General features: G+C 36.4%; 1 protein-coding gene across 6 annotated transcripts in view; it reads left to right on the plus strand.

Moving 5' to 3' along the window:
- The window catches only part of LOC117332927 (kinesin-like protein KIF12), a 128,284-nt gene that overhangs the window by 52,131 nt on the left and 57,749 nt on the right, over nt 1-18,404 (plus strand). For 5 of the 6 annotated variants that reach the window (XM_033892006.1, XM_033892004.1, XM_033892000.1 and 2 more), the window contains 4 exons: nt 8,797-8,875; nt 12,275-12,396; nt 13,553-13,628; nt 17,573-17,584. In XM_033892006.1, coding sequence (XP_033747897.1) covers nt 8,797-8,875; nt 12,275-12,396; nt 13,553-13,628; nt 17,573-17,584 — 289 coding nt within the window. The remainder of the gene's footprint in view (nt 1-8,796; nt 8,876-12,274; nt 12,397-13,552; nt 13,629-17,572; nt 17,585-18,404) is intronic. The other variant, XM_033892002.1, reaches the window with a different exon arrangement.

Genomic DNA, 18,404 nt, shown 5'->3' on the forward strand with positions numbered 1-18,404 from the left:
GCTGGTATGTTCTCCTGTGATAAAGCCTAACAAATGTTGCCATTTCTTATCTAGATGATTTATAAAGGTGATGCATGTATTTATATATTCAAGCTTTAAGGTAATAATATGTGTATGACTGAAGTTCATCTATACAATTATACAGGCGTAATTGATTAATAAATTGCTAATTATTGGTTGGTCTGATGGCGCAGTGCTAAACACTTGACGCTGTTCACCACTTGTATGCGTTCAACCAGGCTAACAAGAGTTATTGATATAATCTGATATTAAGTGTTTTTTTTTTTTTTTTTTTTTTTAAGAATGAAAGTGTATATACCCCAATACTCTGCTTTTTCAATTTGGTCTACTAAAATAAGATTTGTGTTGGTAAATCAATTCTACTGTTATGTAATTACCCTGCATGTGTTATAGACTGTTTACAATCTCGTACAGTACACTAGACAGATTGATTAGATATTTCCTTTTTTGTCGGTCAAGGGTGTTACACATCCAATATTCTGTTATAGACCAAGGGTGTTACACATCCAATATTCTGTTATAGACCAAGGGTGTTACACATCCAATATTCTGTTATAGACCATCGTTTGAGTAGTTACCGTATTTCTCGGACAATTAGCACATGCTTGCATGGTAATAAGCCTGTCCTTGTTTATTGCATTTTATAAAAAACACCACCAAAGGTTTATAAGTCTATTGTCTTACAATAGTTTAGTTTGGTTTAGTATTGTTTAACGTCCTATCAACAATTAAGGCCATTTAAGGATGACCACCCTTTGTATGCGAGATGCATGCGTGTAGTGTGTGTTTTGGGAGGCTGTTGTTTGTTTACTGTTTGTCACCTTGTGACAGCACAGAACCATTTCTGACTTTATAGTGTTACCCCACTAAAGCAATACTGCCGAAGACACCCAGTAGGACACCCCACCCAGTCACAATTTATACTGACAACAAACGTTAATAAGCCCATCCTCTACTTTGATTCAAATTCTGTGTTGGTCCCTGGGCAAACTGTTATAACATAAACACTACATTTAAGTAACTAATTAAATATTTACTCTAATAATTAAGCTACAAAAAACAAAACCTAATTAACATGTTCCAATTTAGAAATATGTTAAGATGTAAATGTAAACTTTTGAGGATAAAAAAACAAGTGATATCAACTTATATTAATCACTCATTTTGGGCTGTATGGAAGTGCACAAGAGATCTTACTGTGGGAGGAAACTGGAGTACCCAGATAAAACCATGAGGTTGGGCAAGTGACCCTTTACCTTTTCATACCCGGTTGGGGAATCAAACATTGACCTCGTAGGTGAAAGGCAAGTGTGTTACCACTATACCATCTGACCACCCATTTAGCAATATTGATTTTAATATCTGGAAATATTGATTTTAATATTTAGATATACTGATTTTTGAAATACTGTTCAGTTCAATTCTCTTCATAAATTATTAACCAAGAGAGAGTCCAGGTACAATTACACTACTGAGTGCAGGAAACTTGAAATGTATTAGATAGTTTGTGTGGATGTCTGTAGGCACACCATACTCAATAATTGATCATCTATACATTGTACTTGGACATGTATACAGGGAAGGTGGAGAGGTTTTGATGTATGCCTAGTGTTAAAATGTACATCAGCTGTGTTGTGAAAAAACTGTCAGCATACACAAATACGTGGTTGTTTGTTAAACCTTGCATGACAAAGCTCAATAACATCTTGCGGAAGTCTGCTTCTGTTCTTTTCAAGAACCATTGCACTGTTTGTCAAAATAACACCATTTTATGGTATAGTAACAGCAAGGCCAGGCATACCATATATATCTGTTCACAGTTATAATTACCTAGGCCAAAATAAATGTATACATGTAGTTGGTTTGGCGTAACCCGCCCGACCAAGAAAAAATGCGCTGACTCAAAATTTTTTATTTAAAAATTGCTGTGCAGATTTGAAACTAAGTTTCTCAAACACAAATAAGGTTGGTGTGTGTTTCTTTTGTTTAAGAACACAAAATGAATAATGATTTCCATATTCTAGTTTGTTTTCCTATTAAAGGTTGAAAATCTGTTTTCAGAACTGAATAAAAAAAATTCAGCACTACCTACTTACTCATATGTAAAAACCCCTGGTCGGGTTACAGCAAACCAAGATATTTTTAAGGGTGGCCTTACAGAGCATGATTAGTGTCAGTATGCAGCGTTTATAATAGAATTTTTTTTTATAAATGATATTTTGATGTATCATTTTTATCCCACAGTAAGCCAGTACTTGGTGATAAGCTTACCATTCATTTTAATTTTGACCTCTTGTGCTTGAATACAAGAGAGTCTGTTTACATATACATACAGGACATTATAGACTATATAAACCAAGCCAAACACTCTGACCATACTCTCGTATTGGAATGAAGAGCTTTTCAGCTGAACAAGCACTAAATTGACATTAGATCAAGTTTGAATTCCATTAGTTTCAAGTATGCAATACAGGCCTGTTGGGCCTATTCTTAAATTTCATGATGCTGAAATTTTACAGTTGTCACATTTGGAAATTGGTCGTGGGGATTGAATTTCACTTGATACAACACCGTTTAACACATTTGTATTAGTTATGTAAGATAGATACAATCCTGGGACTTCTGATTCAAATTCTGATTTAATTTATTTCAAAATACATGTATGTAACATAACATATAGGATTCCAAGATACATATATATCATACAAAAATTCATGCAAATAAAATGGCTCTAGGCTTTCCATTTTGCAGTACGATATCTACTTGGTATTTAAATTTGTGCCATGTTTTTAACTGTGAATATGGCATAATTAAATCATACACGAACATCAGCATTAATTGAATATTAATAAAAGTCTCGAACATGAAAAAATTTTGACATGTGTAACTGGTATATAGATTAGTTCCTGTAAGCTTAAGTACATTGAAACCTTCAATAATACCGTGCATTATCTACTCAATTTCCCGCCAACACATTTCACTGAGCTTTTTGACTTAAAGGGACTCACAACTGTAAAAAATCACTGTTGGAAAATATTATCTGGTGTAATACAGTCAAACCTCGATGATTCGAACTTCGTTGATTCGAATTTCTCGCTGTATCGAACCTTTTGCTTGGTCCCGAATTTCCTTACTACATAACGCTACTAACGAACCTATGCATGATTCGAATTTTTATAAATCGAAGTTTTCGATGTATCGAACTTTTTTCATGGCCCGTTAGCTATGATGTCATAGGTAATTGACATCTCATGATTCGAACAAAAGTTTACCTGTACTGACCACTGGACAGGTGTTGGTCGTGACCCCCGCGGCAAGATTTCACACTTCTCCCCTAGATGCCCTTACTGACAATAGGGATAACGATAGCGTGTGTTGTCACTCCCGATCATGGGGTTAATTAATAATCAGACCAATTTGATAGATAAAAGGTGTATTTAGAAGCCATGACATTTAATCACTCCGGTAAAACATTTCGGTAGTCGTCTCTGATAATCTTCGCCGCCATTGAAATCAGCGGTCTGTGAGTAAATTTTACGGAACTATAAAACAAGCGGACCAATTTTAAACACAAACAATTAGCGATGTCTTCACTCATAAGTGTCACATTGCAAACTTATACATAAATATCCAAGTAAATCGATTATTTGTCGTTCAATCATGCATTCTCCAACCGATCGGCATTCCGTATTTTATATGCACATAACGTAACCGCACGTGTCTTTAGCAGAAAAGCCTAACGACTTACGTAAGTGTGCATTGTACTTCTTTTGCTTTATCTGTTAAACGCGATATAAGTGTTTTGTAACCGATACATAGTTTGTTTAATTAATAAAATGCTTAGGTATAATTAATGAAAAGTATTTTTATTTTGTTGTGTTTGAGGTATAAATTAACTTTTGAGCCTGACAGGCGACGATCATCACGAAGACACCGAGGACATGTAACGTTAACATATATGGTCATTATCAAGAAAACATCGATCTATTGTCAACCATGAATAATTCGAAATCCCGCTGTTTCGAAGTTTTTCTGTTAGTCCCTTGAACTTCGAAACATCGAAGTTTGACTGTATTGTAAAAAATATATCATAAAACATTAAAAGTGTTAACGTTGGCACTACAAAGATGGGTGTAAGTGATGTTTTTGCATACTAAAGTTATGGTAAATATTACTGAAATGAAAATAGCTAATTGGTAAAGTACAGCCTGTGTACTGTTGATCTGGCAATAGACCATGTCTGGTAATAAGCCCACTCAATCTGTTGTAGCTTGGTAAAAATGCTGACAGTTACCGGTTCTTTCATTGTCCTGCAATATAATCATAAAACCATTCCCTGCTTAGTCAAAGTTTTATGTGTTAATCAAGCTCCTGAGCTTATTTCATTACAGAGTAAACATGGTATGGTGAAGGGATGACACCACTATAGGTCAGAAAGGATAGGAAGAACTTGTAGTTGTAGGGTGGTTTTTATGCCCCCGCCTTAAAATGCAGGTGGAGGGGGGCAATAAAGTGTTACCCATGTCCATCCCATCGTCCCGTCCCGTCCCAACCCCTCCCATCCCATCCCGTCCCATCCCGATGCAATGTAACTAACTATTCTCAGGAACTGCTGAGGTGTTTCGGGGTATCGAGTGGCAGCAGGGGCATTTATATTTTACAGACGGCATCTTTTATTTACTGTGTGTCAAATATTGTACATTGTGTATGTATTGGCAGTCCTTCTGTATAATGTATAGCATGAAATTTTAGTTGGGCTTTAATTTGGCGATTTGGCGGGTCCGTATATAGATTGCCAAAATTTAACCCATCAAATTTTAACACCTGCATTTGATCATATATTATCAGATTATATATAATAGGTGTAGGTCAGATGTATATTGTATGAAGATTTTTTTTGTTTTTTTGTGAGAGGGAGGGGATTATCGAACGTAAATATTTGTGTAGGACATTGTATATAAGAAATATATCGGTAAGAATTTTAAGAAAATTTATCTTATTTAATGAAACATTTTAATTACATTATACATCAATATCAAAAATTTGAAACTTGAGGTGTTTTTGAATTTAATGTCTAATCAATATTTTACTCTTATTTAAAATATATCTTCTGATCGTGATATCTTTTTCTTTCTGAAATAAGTGGTTCTGTTTCTTAATAACACTAGGGGGTAGCTTTAACTTAAATTCTGGCTGATCATGATCGATCTGCTACCTTTGATACCCTAGCTGGCGTTGTTTTATAATGAATGGCTCCAAGCCAGGGGTTGTCCGAGTCAGAAATCCGGTCATTTGATTCCTATTCCATTCAACTAATATTGTTTAATAACAATTAGGTTTGAAATTTTAGTATCTACAATTTCACATGTACACAGGAGTATGTTTTATGATGTAAAGGTGAAAGAGGTAGCTTACACTATGATGTTGATTCAGTGATATAGTTTTACAATTTTATGCAAGGTTTTTTACTGGACTTTTATGTTTATTATTCCATACACTTAAACTCAAGAAATATGATGCTCGGACAAATGATATAAAGACATTTTGGCAGGTTTTAATTGTTGATTAGAGGATAATAAAACTAGGGGTTGCATGTTTGGTCCTTGGTGGATTGATTCAAAACCAAACAAATCACCAGTTTACCTCCTTGTAATCAAACATAACTTTGTCATATTTCCCTTGCTATAAGACCAGTGCAGAAGAGTAATAGTGGACATGTGAATATCTGTCTATAGTTAGAGGTCCTGGGTTCAAGTCAAGCTGGGCATTTAATTTTTCCACGCTTGTTACAAAGAGTCACATTTCCATCAGATTTGACCCAAAACTAAGTTCATGTTAGTGTATACCAAGATAGATAGTTGTATTAATGTTGACTAGCCATGGTGATTATCCACACCGAGATTTAAATGTAAACTGCCCTCTGGGTATAATATACTGGTATTCAATATAGAAATTATGCTTAATAGTAAAGTGTATGCCTGGAGTGATGAATTCTACCTGAAAGATACATGTCAATTAGCTGTAAACACATGCCATATTTGTTCTCAAATAAGCCACTTCCCCCAGTAACAACACCAGATTTATCCTCAAATAAGCCCACCTCCTTGAGTAAAACTACCTTATTTATCCTCAAATAAGACCATATTTATCCTCCAAAAAAAGCCACACCTCCCCCAGTAACACTACCATATTTATCCTGAGATAAGCCCCTCCCCCAGTAAACACTACCATATTTATCCTGAGATAAGCCCCTCCCCCAGTAACACTACCATATTAACCTGAGATAAGCCCCTCCCCCAGTAACACTACCATATTTATCCTGAGATAAACCCCTCCCCCAGTAAACACTACCATATTAACCTGAGATAAGCCCCTCCCCCAGTAACACTACCATATTAACCTGAGATAAGCCCCTCCCCCAGTAACACTACCATATTTATCCTGAGATAAGCCCCTCCCCCAGTAACACTACCATATTAATCCTCAGATAAGCCCCTCCCCCAGTAAACACTACTATATTTATCCTGAGATAAGCCTCTCCCCCAGTAACACTACCATATTTATCCTGAGATAAGCCCCTCCCCCAGTAACACTACCATATTTATCCTCAGATAAGCCCCCTCCCCCAGTAACACTACTGTAATTATCCTCAGATAAACCCCCTCCCCCAGTAACACTACTGTATTTATCCTCAAATATAACTTACCCTCTTTATTTGAAGATAAAGTAAAAGCCTTCATTCTTGTTGATAAATAACTTTTGTTCAGAACAGAAAGCTAGTAAAAGACATCGTAAATCAATTATTAGGTCAAAGAAAACTATGTCTGACATGATCTGGGAAATCACCTGTGTCTATAAATAGAACACAAAAGTTTACAGGAATATTCAAGTGATGTTTAAGCTTAATATATGATAATGAATAGATATCTTCATCTGGAATATTTTTATGACTGAATATTTTACCGTTTCCACAGCCTTTGGTATTCTGCTATAAGGTATAGTCTGTTTCATAAAACTTCAGAATAACTAATCTTAATAAGGGCGCCTCCACTGTCAATTACCCGCACCCTGCGCCCTTATTAGGTCAAATACGGTAAATTAAACCTCTTTAATGATACTGCCATAGTGTTTACAGGAAACTTCTAAGCATTATAATAGATATATACAAAGAAATGTAAAAAAGGATTAAGAGAAAAAAGTGATCATACAAATAAGCCATTATAAATCATTCACAAAGCAAAATATCCTCAAATTCCTTAATGCCAAATATTTCAGGAAGTAATGTTTTGTAAAAAGAATTAAGAGAAAAAAATAGTCTTTAAAAATGCCAAAATGTGTGAATATCACAATTTTTATTTGTCATGAACATTATGACAACACAGTGGTCCAGTGTATTTCCTGTTATATAGATAAAAATAATGCAATTCCAGCCTATGTAAACATTAAGTTTCAATTGTAATGTTATAATCAAGAACCTTTGATTCAACCAATATGACGTATTCAATATTTTAGATTCTACCAGATTGATATAACACGATATTGACCTCATCATAATGATATACAGTAAAACTCGGATAAGTCGAAGTCGACGGGACCAAGCAAAATATTCGACTTATCCGATGGTTCGACTTATCCGTGTTTGTATACGGAGACAAAACCCGACTATCATCGGTTGTATGCAGAACAAGTGCTTGCATGATAACATAGTCGAAAATAAGCAATACATAATAACAAAGAAATTAATTAATTGTACATGATAACAATTATTCCTTTATCTAATAAACAATATTGTGCACAGTTACAGATAAAAACAAAGTTCATGCGTAAAATAGTCTTTGACATAGACACACGATTTACACACGGGAGTCGCAAATGACAGCATAATATTCTATGAAAACGTTACATATATTATAAGAATATAAATGTATATATTGTACTCATATTATTTATCTTTAAATCCGTTTATATTGTTCTCCAATTTAACAATATTAAACAATAAACAGTCCGGGAAAATTGATCGACCGTACGCGTGCTGATTTCGTATCAAAGGTGAAGGCCGCGGTCAGTGTTTTATCGGCTGCATAATCATGCATTGCCACAATCTTTTGAACAGAGTTAAAACATCCCGCATATCATTGTTACTATTGCATCGTCGTATTCAGAATTTAGGCATATATAGATAAATCAATGACAGGCAGGTATTTTTCTTTGCATTTTTCGATGGAAGATATGTAATTTATCGTTTACTTTTTCCTTATTTTTTTCGGCGGCCTTGTGCATCAAAACAGTAAACAGAACACATATTGGTTTGTAGACTAAAACGTGCACATTTTATTCTTAGTTATGTATACCTGAATGTTTTACTTCACCTGAGCACCTGTATAAACAATGGGATGATGCGTAACCGACAGCCGGAAACTAATAATAGGCTCTGTTTACACCGTTACGGGTGATCGGTCACACTCGGTCAATCAGACGAGGCCAGCAAATTTTACCTGAGACAGCATGACGCCTCGATGTTCGACACAAAAATGGAAATTTTGGTATAGTTTAGAAGGGAGGGACCACAAAATATATTCGACACAACCGCAGTATTCGATTCAACAGTGTTCGAGTCATCCGTGCTTAATTTACTAAGATAAAGAAGGGAAAAAATCGGGACCGAACAAAACGTTCGACTCATCCGATGTATTCGATTCAACCGTGTTCGACACAAGTGAGTTTTACTGTATATATATATTTGAATATATGATTCATGCTGTTTTTCTTCTCCAGAGTTCGCCCACTCAACAATCAGGAGATTATGAGAAAGGATGCATTCGTGACCTCATTTCCTGGTGCTGGTAGAATTGAGGTAAGGGTTTGGGTGCTTTTAGAATTAAGGTAAATTTGAGACAGTGCTAGATATCAGTGCTGATAAAATTTGGATCAGTTGAAAATTTCGGTGATTGGCAGAAATGACAAAAATTGGTTTTTGTAGAACTGAGTAATTCATTTTCATGCTCTTTTAAGGTTTGGTTTTGGTAGATTGATTCTGCGGACATAATTGGGTGATGTGTTAATAGACAATGAATGGACTGGCCACATATCTGAGATTCTAGTAAAATTATACATCAGGCACATTAAGTGGAAATTGGCCTTGCTGGCTAGATACTAAAGGATGGAGGTTTGAATATGGTAGATAAGGGACTTAACAATCACTATGTGCTAGTTAGCTGTGTAAAAGAGGATAGCATATATAGATCACCTTATATTACCAGTTCAGACTAGAGGGAATTTCCCTTTAGCCTAGTTGAAGGATGTCTCTATAAATATTTCCTCCTGGTAAGAAAGTATAATTTATGTAAGGATTTTGTTACACAACCAATGAAGGTTTGTACGTATGTTTGAACGACTAGTACGGTATGTAACGACTAGTACGGTACGTAACGACTAGTACGGTATGTAACGACCAGTACGGTGCGTAATGACTAGTACGATATGCAACGACCAGTACGGTGCGTAACGACCAGTACGGTATGTAACGACTAGTACGGTATGTAACGACCAGTACGGTACGTTACGACTAGTACGGTATGTAACGACTAGTACGGTATGTAACGACCAGTACGGTGCGTAACGACCAGTACGGTACGTAACGACTAGTACGGTATGTAACGACTAGTACGGTGTGTAACGACCAGTACGGTACGTAACGACTAGTACGGTATGTAACGACCAGTACGGTGCGTAACGACTAGTACGGTATGTAACGACCAGTACAATATGTAAGGACCAGTACGATATGTAACGACTAGTACGATATGTAAGGACCAGTACAGTATGTAACGACCAGAACGGTACGTAACGACTAGTACGGTATGTAACGACTAGTACGGTATGTAACGACTAGTACGGTACGTAACGACTAGTACGGTATGTAACGACTAGTACGGTATGTAACGACCAGTACGGTACGTAACGACTAGTACGGTGCGTAACGACCAGTACGGTACGTAACGACTAGTACAGTATGTAACGACCAGTACGGTGCGTAACGACCAGTACGTTACGTAACGACTAGTACGGTACGTAACGACTAGTACGGTATGTAACGACCAGTACGGTACGTAACGACTAGTACGGTATGTAACGACCAGTACAATATGTAACGACTAGTACGATATGTAACGACTAGTACGATATGTAACGACTAGTACGGTATGTAACGACTAGTACGGTACGTAACGACTAGTACGGTATGTAACGACTAGTACGGTATGTAACGACTAGTACGGTATGTAATGACTAGTACGATATGTAACGACTAGCAGAAGGCTTCTTAGTTTTGATGTTGAGTGCGGGCAGCGCAAACTATGAGGGAAATTCCCTTTAGCCTAGTGGTCGGATGTTTGCCATGAGAGTGAGAGGTCGCTAGTTGGAAGCCTGTCACGGGCAGGATATTTTCCATTACTCCTTCCTATTACAGTAGTAGGTCCTATGAAGAACATTGGATATATTACCAGGCAAACTGTGACAAGAGCTCATTCTCTGGGGCTGTTAGAAATTATGTCTGTCATTGGTATGTATATTAAGTGGTGATTAAATGCTTTCATTCAATCATTCCAATTCTCTGATACCTGTGGAGAATTTGACTGATCTGGTGAGGAATACAAGTATAGGGTACTGTGGTGAAAAGTTCATTTTTTCAAAAACTTAATTCAAGATATGAATACATACCGCTAATAGAAACACAAAACTATACAACCCTAAAGGGTGTTATTTCAGGTGTGAACTCTGGACGATAGTGTTAAATCCATCAGTTTTCAGATGTAAAGTATGACTATATGTATTGATGACTGTCACGGTCAGTAATTGGAGTGGTCAAACTCCTCAGTGTTGACGGTCAGTAATTGGAGTGGTCAAACTCCTCAGTATTGACCACATTGTGTTGCTGTTGTAGCCTGAGGATTTGATCATTGATAGTTAAACGTTTATATTCTTAATTTGCATTCATAAAAAATTCATTCAGCCTTTACTTGACCTAATATTAATTAAGCATTGAACTGTTCTGATTACATTTATAGTTGTTATAAAAGACACATATGCCTTTAATGGGATAAGAAACATGCAGTCTCCCAAGAAATGGTGACCGTGTCTTATTCCCTGAAAGTCTTTATGAAAGACAGCTTTGCAGGCACACGTCTTTAATGGGATATAGGTTACTATCTCCCAAGACAATGAAATCTTTTATTATGGTGGTGGTGCAAATCACATCCATTTTCATGACAATCAGTTCATTATTTCCTGACTGTGTCTTATCCCCTTAAAGTCATTCCAAGCTTTGTGTCATTTATAACAACTATAAATGCCATGATAAGACTGTTGATTTAAGTACATATTTTGTCTAATGTAGATTTTGATTTGGTGAAATCTTAAATAACTTATATATTATGGAAATTGTAAATAGTGAAATTAAAATCAGAATGACTGGTGTTCTATTACTGTCCCAATGATTTTATAAAATCATGACACGTGATTAATATATAAGTAAATTAGTTACTGTCTGATATATTATACCATACTAATTATAAATATACCGGAAGTATCAAATAGATTGATATATAAGGGATATGTCCTGGGGGTCAGGACCCCCCTCCCCCCCCCCCCTTTTTCGGAGGAGGAAAATTTTTATAGCCTTCAAAATGCCTTGGCGGCCCCTTGCCAATACCACTAAATTACTGGACCCCTGCCCCCTTTCGAAAATCCTGGATCCGCGCTTAATATATATAAACGGTCAAGCACACGTAACACACTGCGATCTCCGATTTCTGATCCATTAGAAAAAAAAATGTTGTAAGTCTTTTATTTTTGTTTTAGTCCATGTTGACTTTATAGATATGGTGTATTAACGAAAAGTCAATAACTTTCTCTACACGAGCAAGTTACAAACTTTCGATATTATTTTCGCACCTGAAAGTCACGTCGGATATGACTTTGAATGCATCGATGAATTCGTGCAACTTACTCTCTAGAAAACGATCCCGAATTATTGCAAATTTGCTATATTTATTTTCCGCCGGGGGGGGGGGGGGGGGGGGCCAGCTGGGGGCCGTCAAAATAAATTGGCTCGCGCCTATGGCGCTCGCATTATCACTAAATTACTGGATCCCCCCCTTTCCAGTAGCCTGGGTATTCTGGGACATTTTTTAATAACATCAACCTTTTTTCAACTCAAATTTCGGTGTGATAAGTTTTTTTTCTCTGTTTTCAGTGTGATGCAAACACCTCAGTGCGGTCATTTGGGTTCAATGTGGTGTTTGAGCCGGAAGCCACACAGCAGGACCTGTTTGAACACTCAGGAATGAAGAAACTTGTGGACATGTCCTTGAATGGGTAAACCATAGACTTAAATGGGTTAAACATGTCTTTAAAAGTTTAAAATTTGACTGAAATGTGTTAAACAACATGTCCTTGAATGGTTCAGATTTGGCCTTTGTTTTGTGTGAGCTGTTATCAGCCACCTGTTATATAATTCCAGCATTTGATTTAAAGTCCCTGCTCCTAATGCACAATAAGCTTGGTTTACAGTCATTTTTGGACAATATCAAAAAGAAAAGTCCAAAGTAAACCAAAGTTAAAGATGGCAAAATCTCAAATTTGGTTGAAAAAAAGTTCAAAACTGCACCTGCATTTGCTGTTAATTAATCTCTGTTACCATACATATTGTGTAATACAAACTTCTCTAAAATGGTGTATTGACAAACTCCAGAAAATCTCTGAAGGTGACAAAGAGTAAGTTTTCTAATTTCTATGTTCCTTGATTTTGACAATTGCAGGTTGCTCCTGCTATATTGTGTTATATCAAGTTATTACAAGTTTTGAGGTGATGGGATTTTTGAATATGTTAGTCATTCATCTTGCATTTGGAGACATTTTTATTTTATTTTTAAATTATTGAATACGAAAAATGAGTGAGTTTGGATTATTACAATTTGTCAGACATGTAGTGTAGAAACTAATCTTCCTCTCACTTTAAAACTTGCATGTTTCTTTGTTAGGTAGAGGGATGATGGGTTTCGGAGGTTTTTCCCTGTCACAATTACGTGTATATAGAGGATGTCTTCAGTAATACCAAATATATTTCACGAGTGGGGCTAATATTTTGATATTTATTAGCCTCACGAGTGAAATATATTTGGTATTACTGAAGACACTGTTAGATATTCTGTTTATTACATTTTTTATCAACGAAAACCCTACCCCGTATGCTAACTAGGACTAACTAGGACTACAGCGATAATTTGTAAACAAAAAAAGTAGTTTCCCCCTGTCCAGGTGCTGACATATATGTCGGGCTTTCTGATTGGTCAATTATTTTGGTATTTTCTAATCTTTAATTTGATTGGTCAAATCAGCAAAAGTGATATTTTTCACTAGTGAAAAATATGATATTCTTCACTAGTGAAAAATATCACTTTTATAGAATGAATAATTTTTGATATTTCACTGGTAAAAATGTAATAAATTGAGTTAATTCTTCCTGTTACAGGTATGCATGTACTGCCCTCGCCTTTGGACAGACTGGTTCGGGTAAAACTCACACAATGACCGGACCTCCACAACAGGTTAGTATGGGGAAATCCTATAATTTTAACAGTTTGGGGTTTTCCTATCAGGGTAAAGGTATTCTCAAGGTCATTTGAGAATGAGAAATAGTGGAGCCGCCTTAACCCAATCCGTTGGTACCTGAATTCAGGGAGATTTTTAAAGAAAAAAAATGCAAATAATCGAAAGATGATTTTAAATAAAATGTTCGAATTTTTAATAATGCATTAGTGTCTCGGTGGAATGGATATATGTATGAACCTGGAGATATAGAGGTCTATTACTCATTCTAAATAATGTATATACACATTCATATCATTTGTTGTGTGAGGTGAGATGACAAACTGTTTTACACTCAGATTTTAGAATTAACCTGAACACCATTGGTCACACAGTTCACCAATCAAAGCCATCATTGTCTAATTACGAGTTTGTCATCTGGCTTGCATTCACTAACATTCTGTTGGGCAAAATGGAAACTGATTCAGATATAAACAAACAAACAAATCTGTGAAGGATTTTATACTGTATTTAATTTATGTATTAAAAACAGCATGCATGTCTGTGATAGGTATGTTTATTTACAGCAAATTATGGCAATTTCAAATGTTGAGAGCATTGTAGCCCGAGTTTCTCTGGCCCTGTCACCATGTCTGGTGTAGGGCCAGAAACTAGCGTAAAGTGAGGGTCTATACGGACGGAATAAAAACCTAGATGGGACTAAATGGGTGTTCTGGGGTAAATAAATATCTCGTTTATCCATATATGTAAGGTAGGTGTTATGTCACACCCGATTTTATTGTATTTGCACTAAATTCTTAGCGACACCAAACGGTGTCGGATAATTCCACGTTTTCATATAGTAGTGCACTCTGGCCCTACACCAGACATGGTGACAGGGCCAGAGGAAACTCGGGCTACACCAGACATGGGGACAGGGCCAGAGAAAACTCGGGCTACACCAGACATGGGGACAGGGCCAGAGGAAACTCGGGCTACACCAGACATGGGGACAGGGCCAGAGAAAACTCGGGCTACACCAGACATGGTGACAGGGCCAGAGAAACCTTGGGCTTAGAGCATTGCTGCATTTTTACTTTCATGTAAATGTTAGAGGTTCATAGAAAATACAGAAAATTGTAATACCGTAAATTGTATTGCATTTGTAACTAAAACATGGACTTTATAGACAGGTCTTTACTATAGAGAGAAGGCCATTATAGACAGGTCTTTACTATAGAGAGCAGCCATTATAGATAGGTCTTTACTATAGAGAGAAGGCCATTATAGACAGGAATTAACTATAGAGAGCGGCCATTATAGACAGGTCTTTACTATAGAGAGCAGCCATTATAGATAGGTCTTTACTATAGAGTGTGGCCATTATAGACAGGAATTTACTATAGAGAGCAGCCATTATAGACAGGTCTTTACTATAGAGTGTGGCCATTATAGACAGGTCTTTACTATAGAGAGCAGCCATTATAGATAGGTCTTTACTATATAGAGTGTGGCCATTATAGACAGGTCTTTACTATAGAGAGCGGCCATTATAGACAGGTCTTTACTATAGAGAGCAGCCATTATAGATAGGTCTTTACTATAGAGAGAAGGCCATTATAGACAGGAATTTACTATAGAGAGCAGCCATTATAGATAGGTCTTTACTATAGAGTGTGGCCATTATAGACAGGTCTTTACTATAGAGAGCGGCCATTATAGACAGGTCTTTACTATAGAGAGCAGCCATTATAGATAGGTCTTTACTATAGAGAGAACGCCATTATAGACAGGTCTTTACTATAGAGAGCGGCCATTATAGACAGGTCTTTACTATAGAGAGGAGGCTATTATAGACAGGTCTTTACTATAGAGTGTGGCCATTATAGACAGGTCTTTACTATAGAGTGTGGCCATTATAGACAGGTCTTTACTATAGAGTGTGGCCATTAAAGATAGGTCTTTACTACAGAGAGAAGGCCATTATAGACATGTCTTTACTTTAGAGAGAAGGCCATTATAGACAGGTCTTTACTATAGAGAGCAGCCATTATAGATAGGTCTTTACTATAGAGAGAAGGCCATTATAGACAGGAATTTACTATAGAGAGCGGCCATTATAGACAGGTCTTTACTATAGAGTGTGGCCATTATAGACAGGTCTTTACTATAGAGTGTGGCCATTAAAGATAGGTCTTTACTATAGAGAGAAGGCCATTATAGACATGTCTTTACTATAGAGAGAAGGCCATTATAGACAGGTCTTTACTATAGAGAGCAGCCATTATAGACAGGTCTTTACTATAGAGAGGAGGCTATTATAGACAGGTCTTTACTATAGAGTGTGGCCATTATAGACAGGTCTTTACCAAAGAGAGAAGGCTATTATAGACAGGTCTTTACTATAGAGAGAACGCCATTATAGACAGGTCTTTACTATAGAGAGCAGCCATTTTAGACAGGTCTTTACTATAGAGAGAAGGCCATTATAGACAGGTCTTTACTTACGAGAGAAGGCCATTATAGACAGGTATTTACTATAGAGAGAAGGCCATTATAGACAGGTCTTTACTATAGAGAGGTCATTATAGACAGGTATTTACTATAGAGAGCGGTCATTATAGACAGGTCTTTACTATAGAGAGCAGCCATTATAGACAGGTCTTTACTATAGAGAGCAGCCATTATAGATATGTCTCTATTACAGAGAGGAGACCATTATAGACAGGTATTTACTAAAGAGAGCGGTCATTATGGACAGGTCTTTACTATAGAGAGGAGGCCATTATAGACAGGTCTTTACTATAGAGAGAAGGCCATTATAGACAGGTCTTTACTAAAGAGGGAAGGCCATTATAGACAGGTCTTTACCAAAGAGAGAAGGCCATTATAGACAAGTCTTTACCAAAGAGAGAAGGCCATTATAGAAAGGTCTCTATTACAGAGAGGAGACCATTATAGACAGGTCTTTACTATAGAGAGAAGGCCATTATAGACAGGTATTTACTATAGAGAGCAGCCATTATAGATAGGTCTCTATTACAGAGAGGAGACCATTATAGACAGGTCTTTACTAAAGAGAGAAGGCCAATATAGACAGGTCTTTACTATAGAGAGAAGGCCATTATAGAAAGGTCTCTATTACAGAGAGGAGGCCATTATAGACAGGTCTTTGCTATAGAGAGAAGGCCATTATAGACAGATCTTTCCTAAAGAGAGCGGCCATTATAGAAAGGTCTCTGTTACAGAGAGGAGGCCATTATAGACAGGTATTTACTATAGAGAGCAGCCATTATAGACAGGTCTTTACTATAGAGAGGAGACCATTATAGACAGGTATTTGCTATAGAGAGAAGGCCATTATAGACAGGTCTTTACTAAAGAGAGCGGCCATTATAGAACGGTCTTTACTATAGAGAGCGGTCATTATAGACAGGTCTTTACTATAGAGAGCAGCCATTATAGATATGTCTATTACATAGAGGAGACCATTATAGACAGGTATTTACTAAAGAGAGCGGCCATTATAGATAGGTCTCTATTACAGAGAGGAGGCCATTATAGAACCACTATAGAGAGGTTGTCATTGTAGACAGTTCCTTAATATAGAGGTGTGGCCTTTATGGACAGCTGGTCTTTACCATAGAGAGATGGTCTTTATAGACAGGTCTTAACTATATCCAATGGGATATGTTTAGACAAAAATGTGAGGTCTGGGTCAGGATGGATATTTTAATGGGATATGTTTAGACAAAACAGAAAGTTCTGGATCGGGGTCGATATTTTAACGAATGGAATAAAATGAAAACTTTAGTCATTACAGGATGGGAGAGACATTTTAATAAAGCAAAAAGTTCAAGGATGGGCTATCCTTACTTATCCTGGAGTGGGATATGTTTTAATGAAATATCAACAAAATGTTCAACATTTCCTCCACTAAAGCAATTTTTTCTTTGACTTTCAGTATTATGATGAGGTTTGTACCTATACTTTTAAATGTATTACCAAATTGTTCAGTTATCCCTGTTTTATAACACCTGTATATTGTCAATAACCTTATTGATTCTTTGAGTTCCTCCCCATGGATGTTGCACAGGTCGTTAAACAGTGTACTGGAACGGCATGCAGATTCTTGAATCCATTTTGTTCTGCTAGATATAGCATTGTTTAATGAATATGTTTTTTGCACTCCTGTCCCATGTCAAAATATCATTTTCATTGAAGCATGAATTATTGCCCATTTTTTTTGTATTTTGCTCACACTCACCTCGCCATCTTTGAAATCCTTTGGTTGTGTTCGTGATAAGTTATCAACAGAGAACATACTTAACCTCAGGAATTTCCATGATGTCACTGTGCATGAACTTCACCAATTTAACATCTGACAAACATCACAATTGCTGACCATGGAGAAACTGTTATATCAAGTTAAGCTCATTATACTATGAATTACACATAATCTCGCATGTGTAATGTTTTTTTTTCAGTCTTGATGCCATACATTGGTTCAGTTATTATGTTTCTAACAATAATGCATTAAGTGAAAGTGGGTGTAGAGATTGTGTACACAGTTAAAATCTTGGTTTAAAAGTCTCTAATTTCTTTAATTTTGCATAATTATTATGTAGACTTCAATGTTAACAGCAGCATGACCCATCATTTTTTGCATTCGATCTGTTCTTTATTATAAAATAGTCATCTTGCTTTCTGGATACATTTTACAGCTTTAGAAAAAAAAATGTATTATAATTTCCTGATTATTTTCAAAGCATACCATAGTGAGTACCCTTATCCTC

Source organism: Pecten maximus, chromosome 8 (assembly GCF_902652985.1).
Source record: "Pecten maximus chromosome 8, xPecMax1.1, whole genome shotgun sequence".
Classification (NCBI taxonomy): domain Eukaryota; kingdom Metazoa; phylum Mollusca; class Bivalvia; order Pectinida; family Pectinidae; genus Pecten; species Pecten maximus.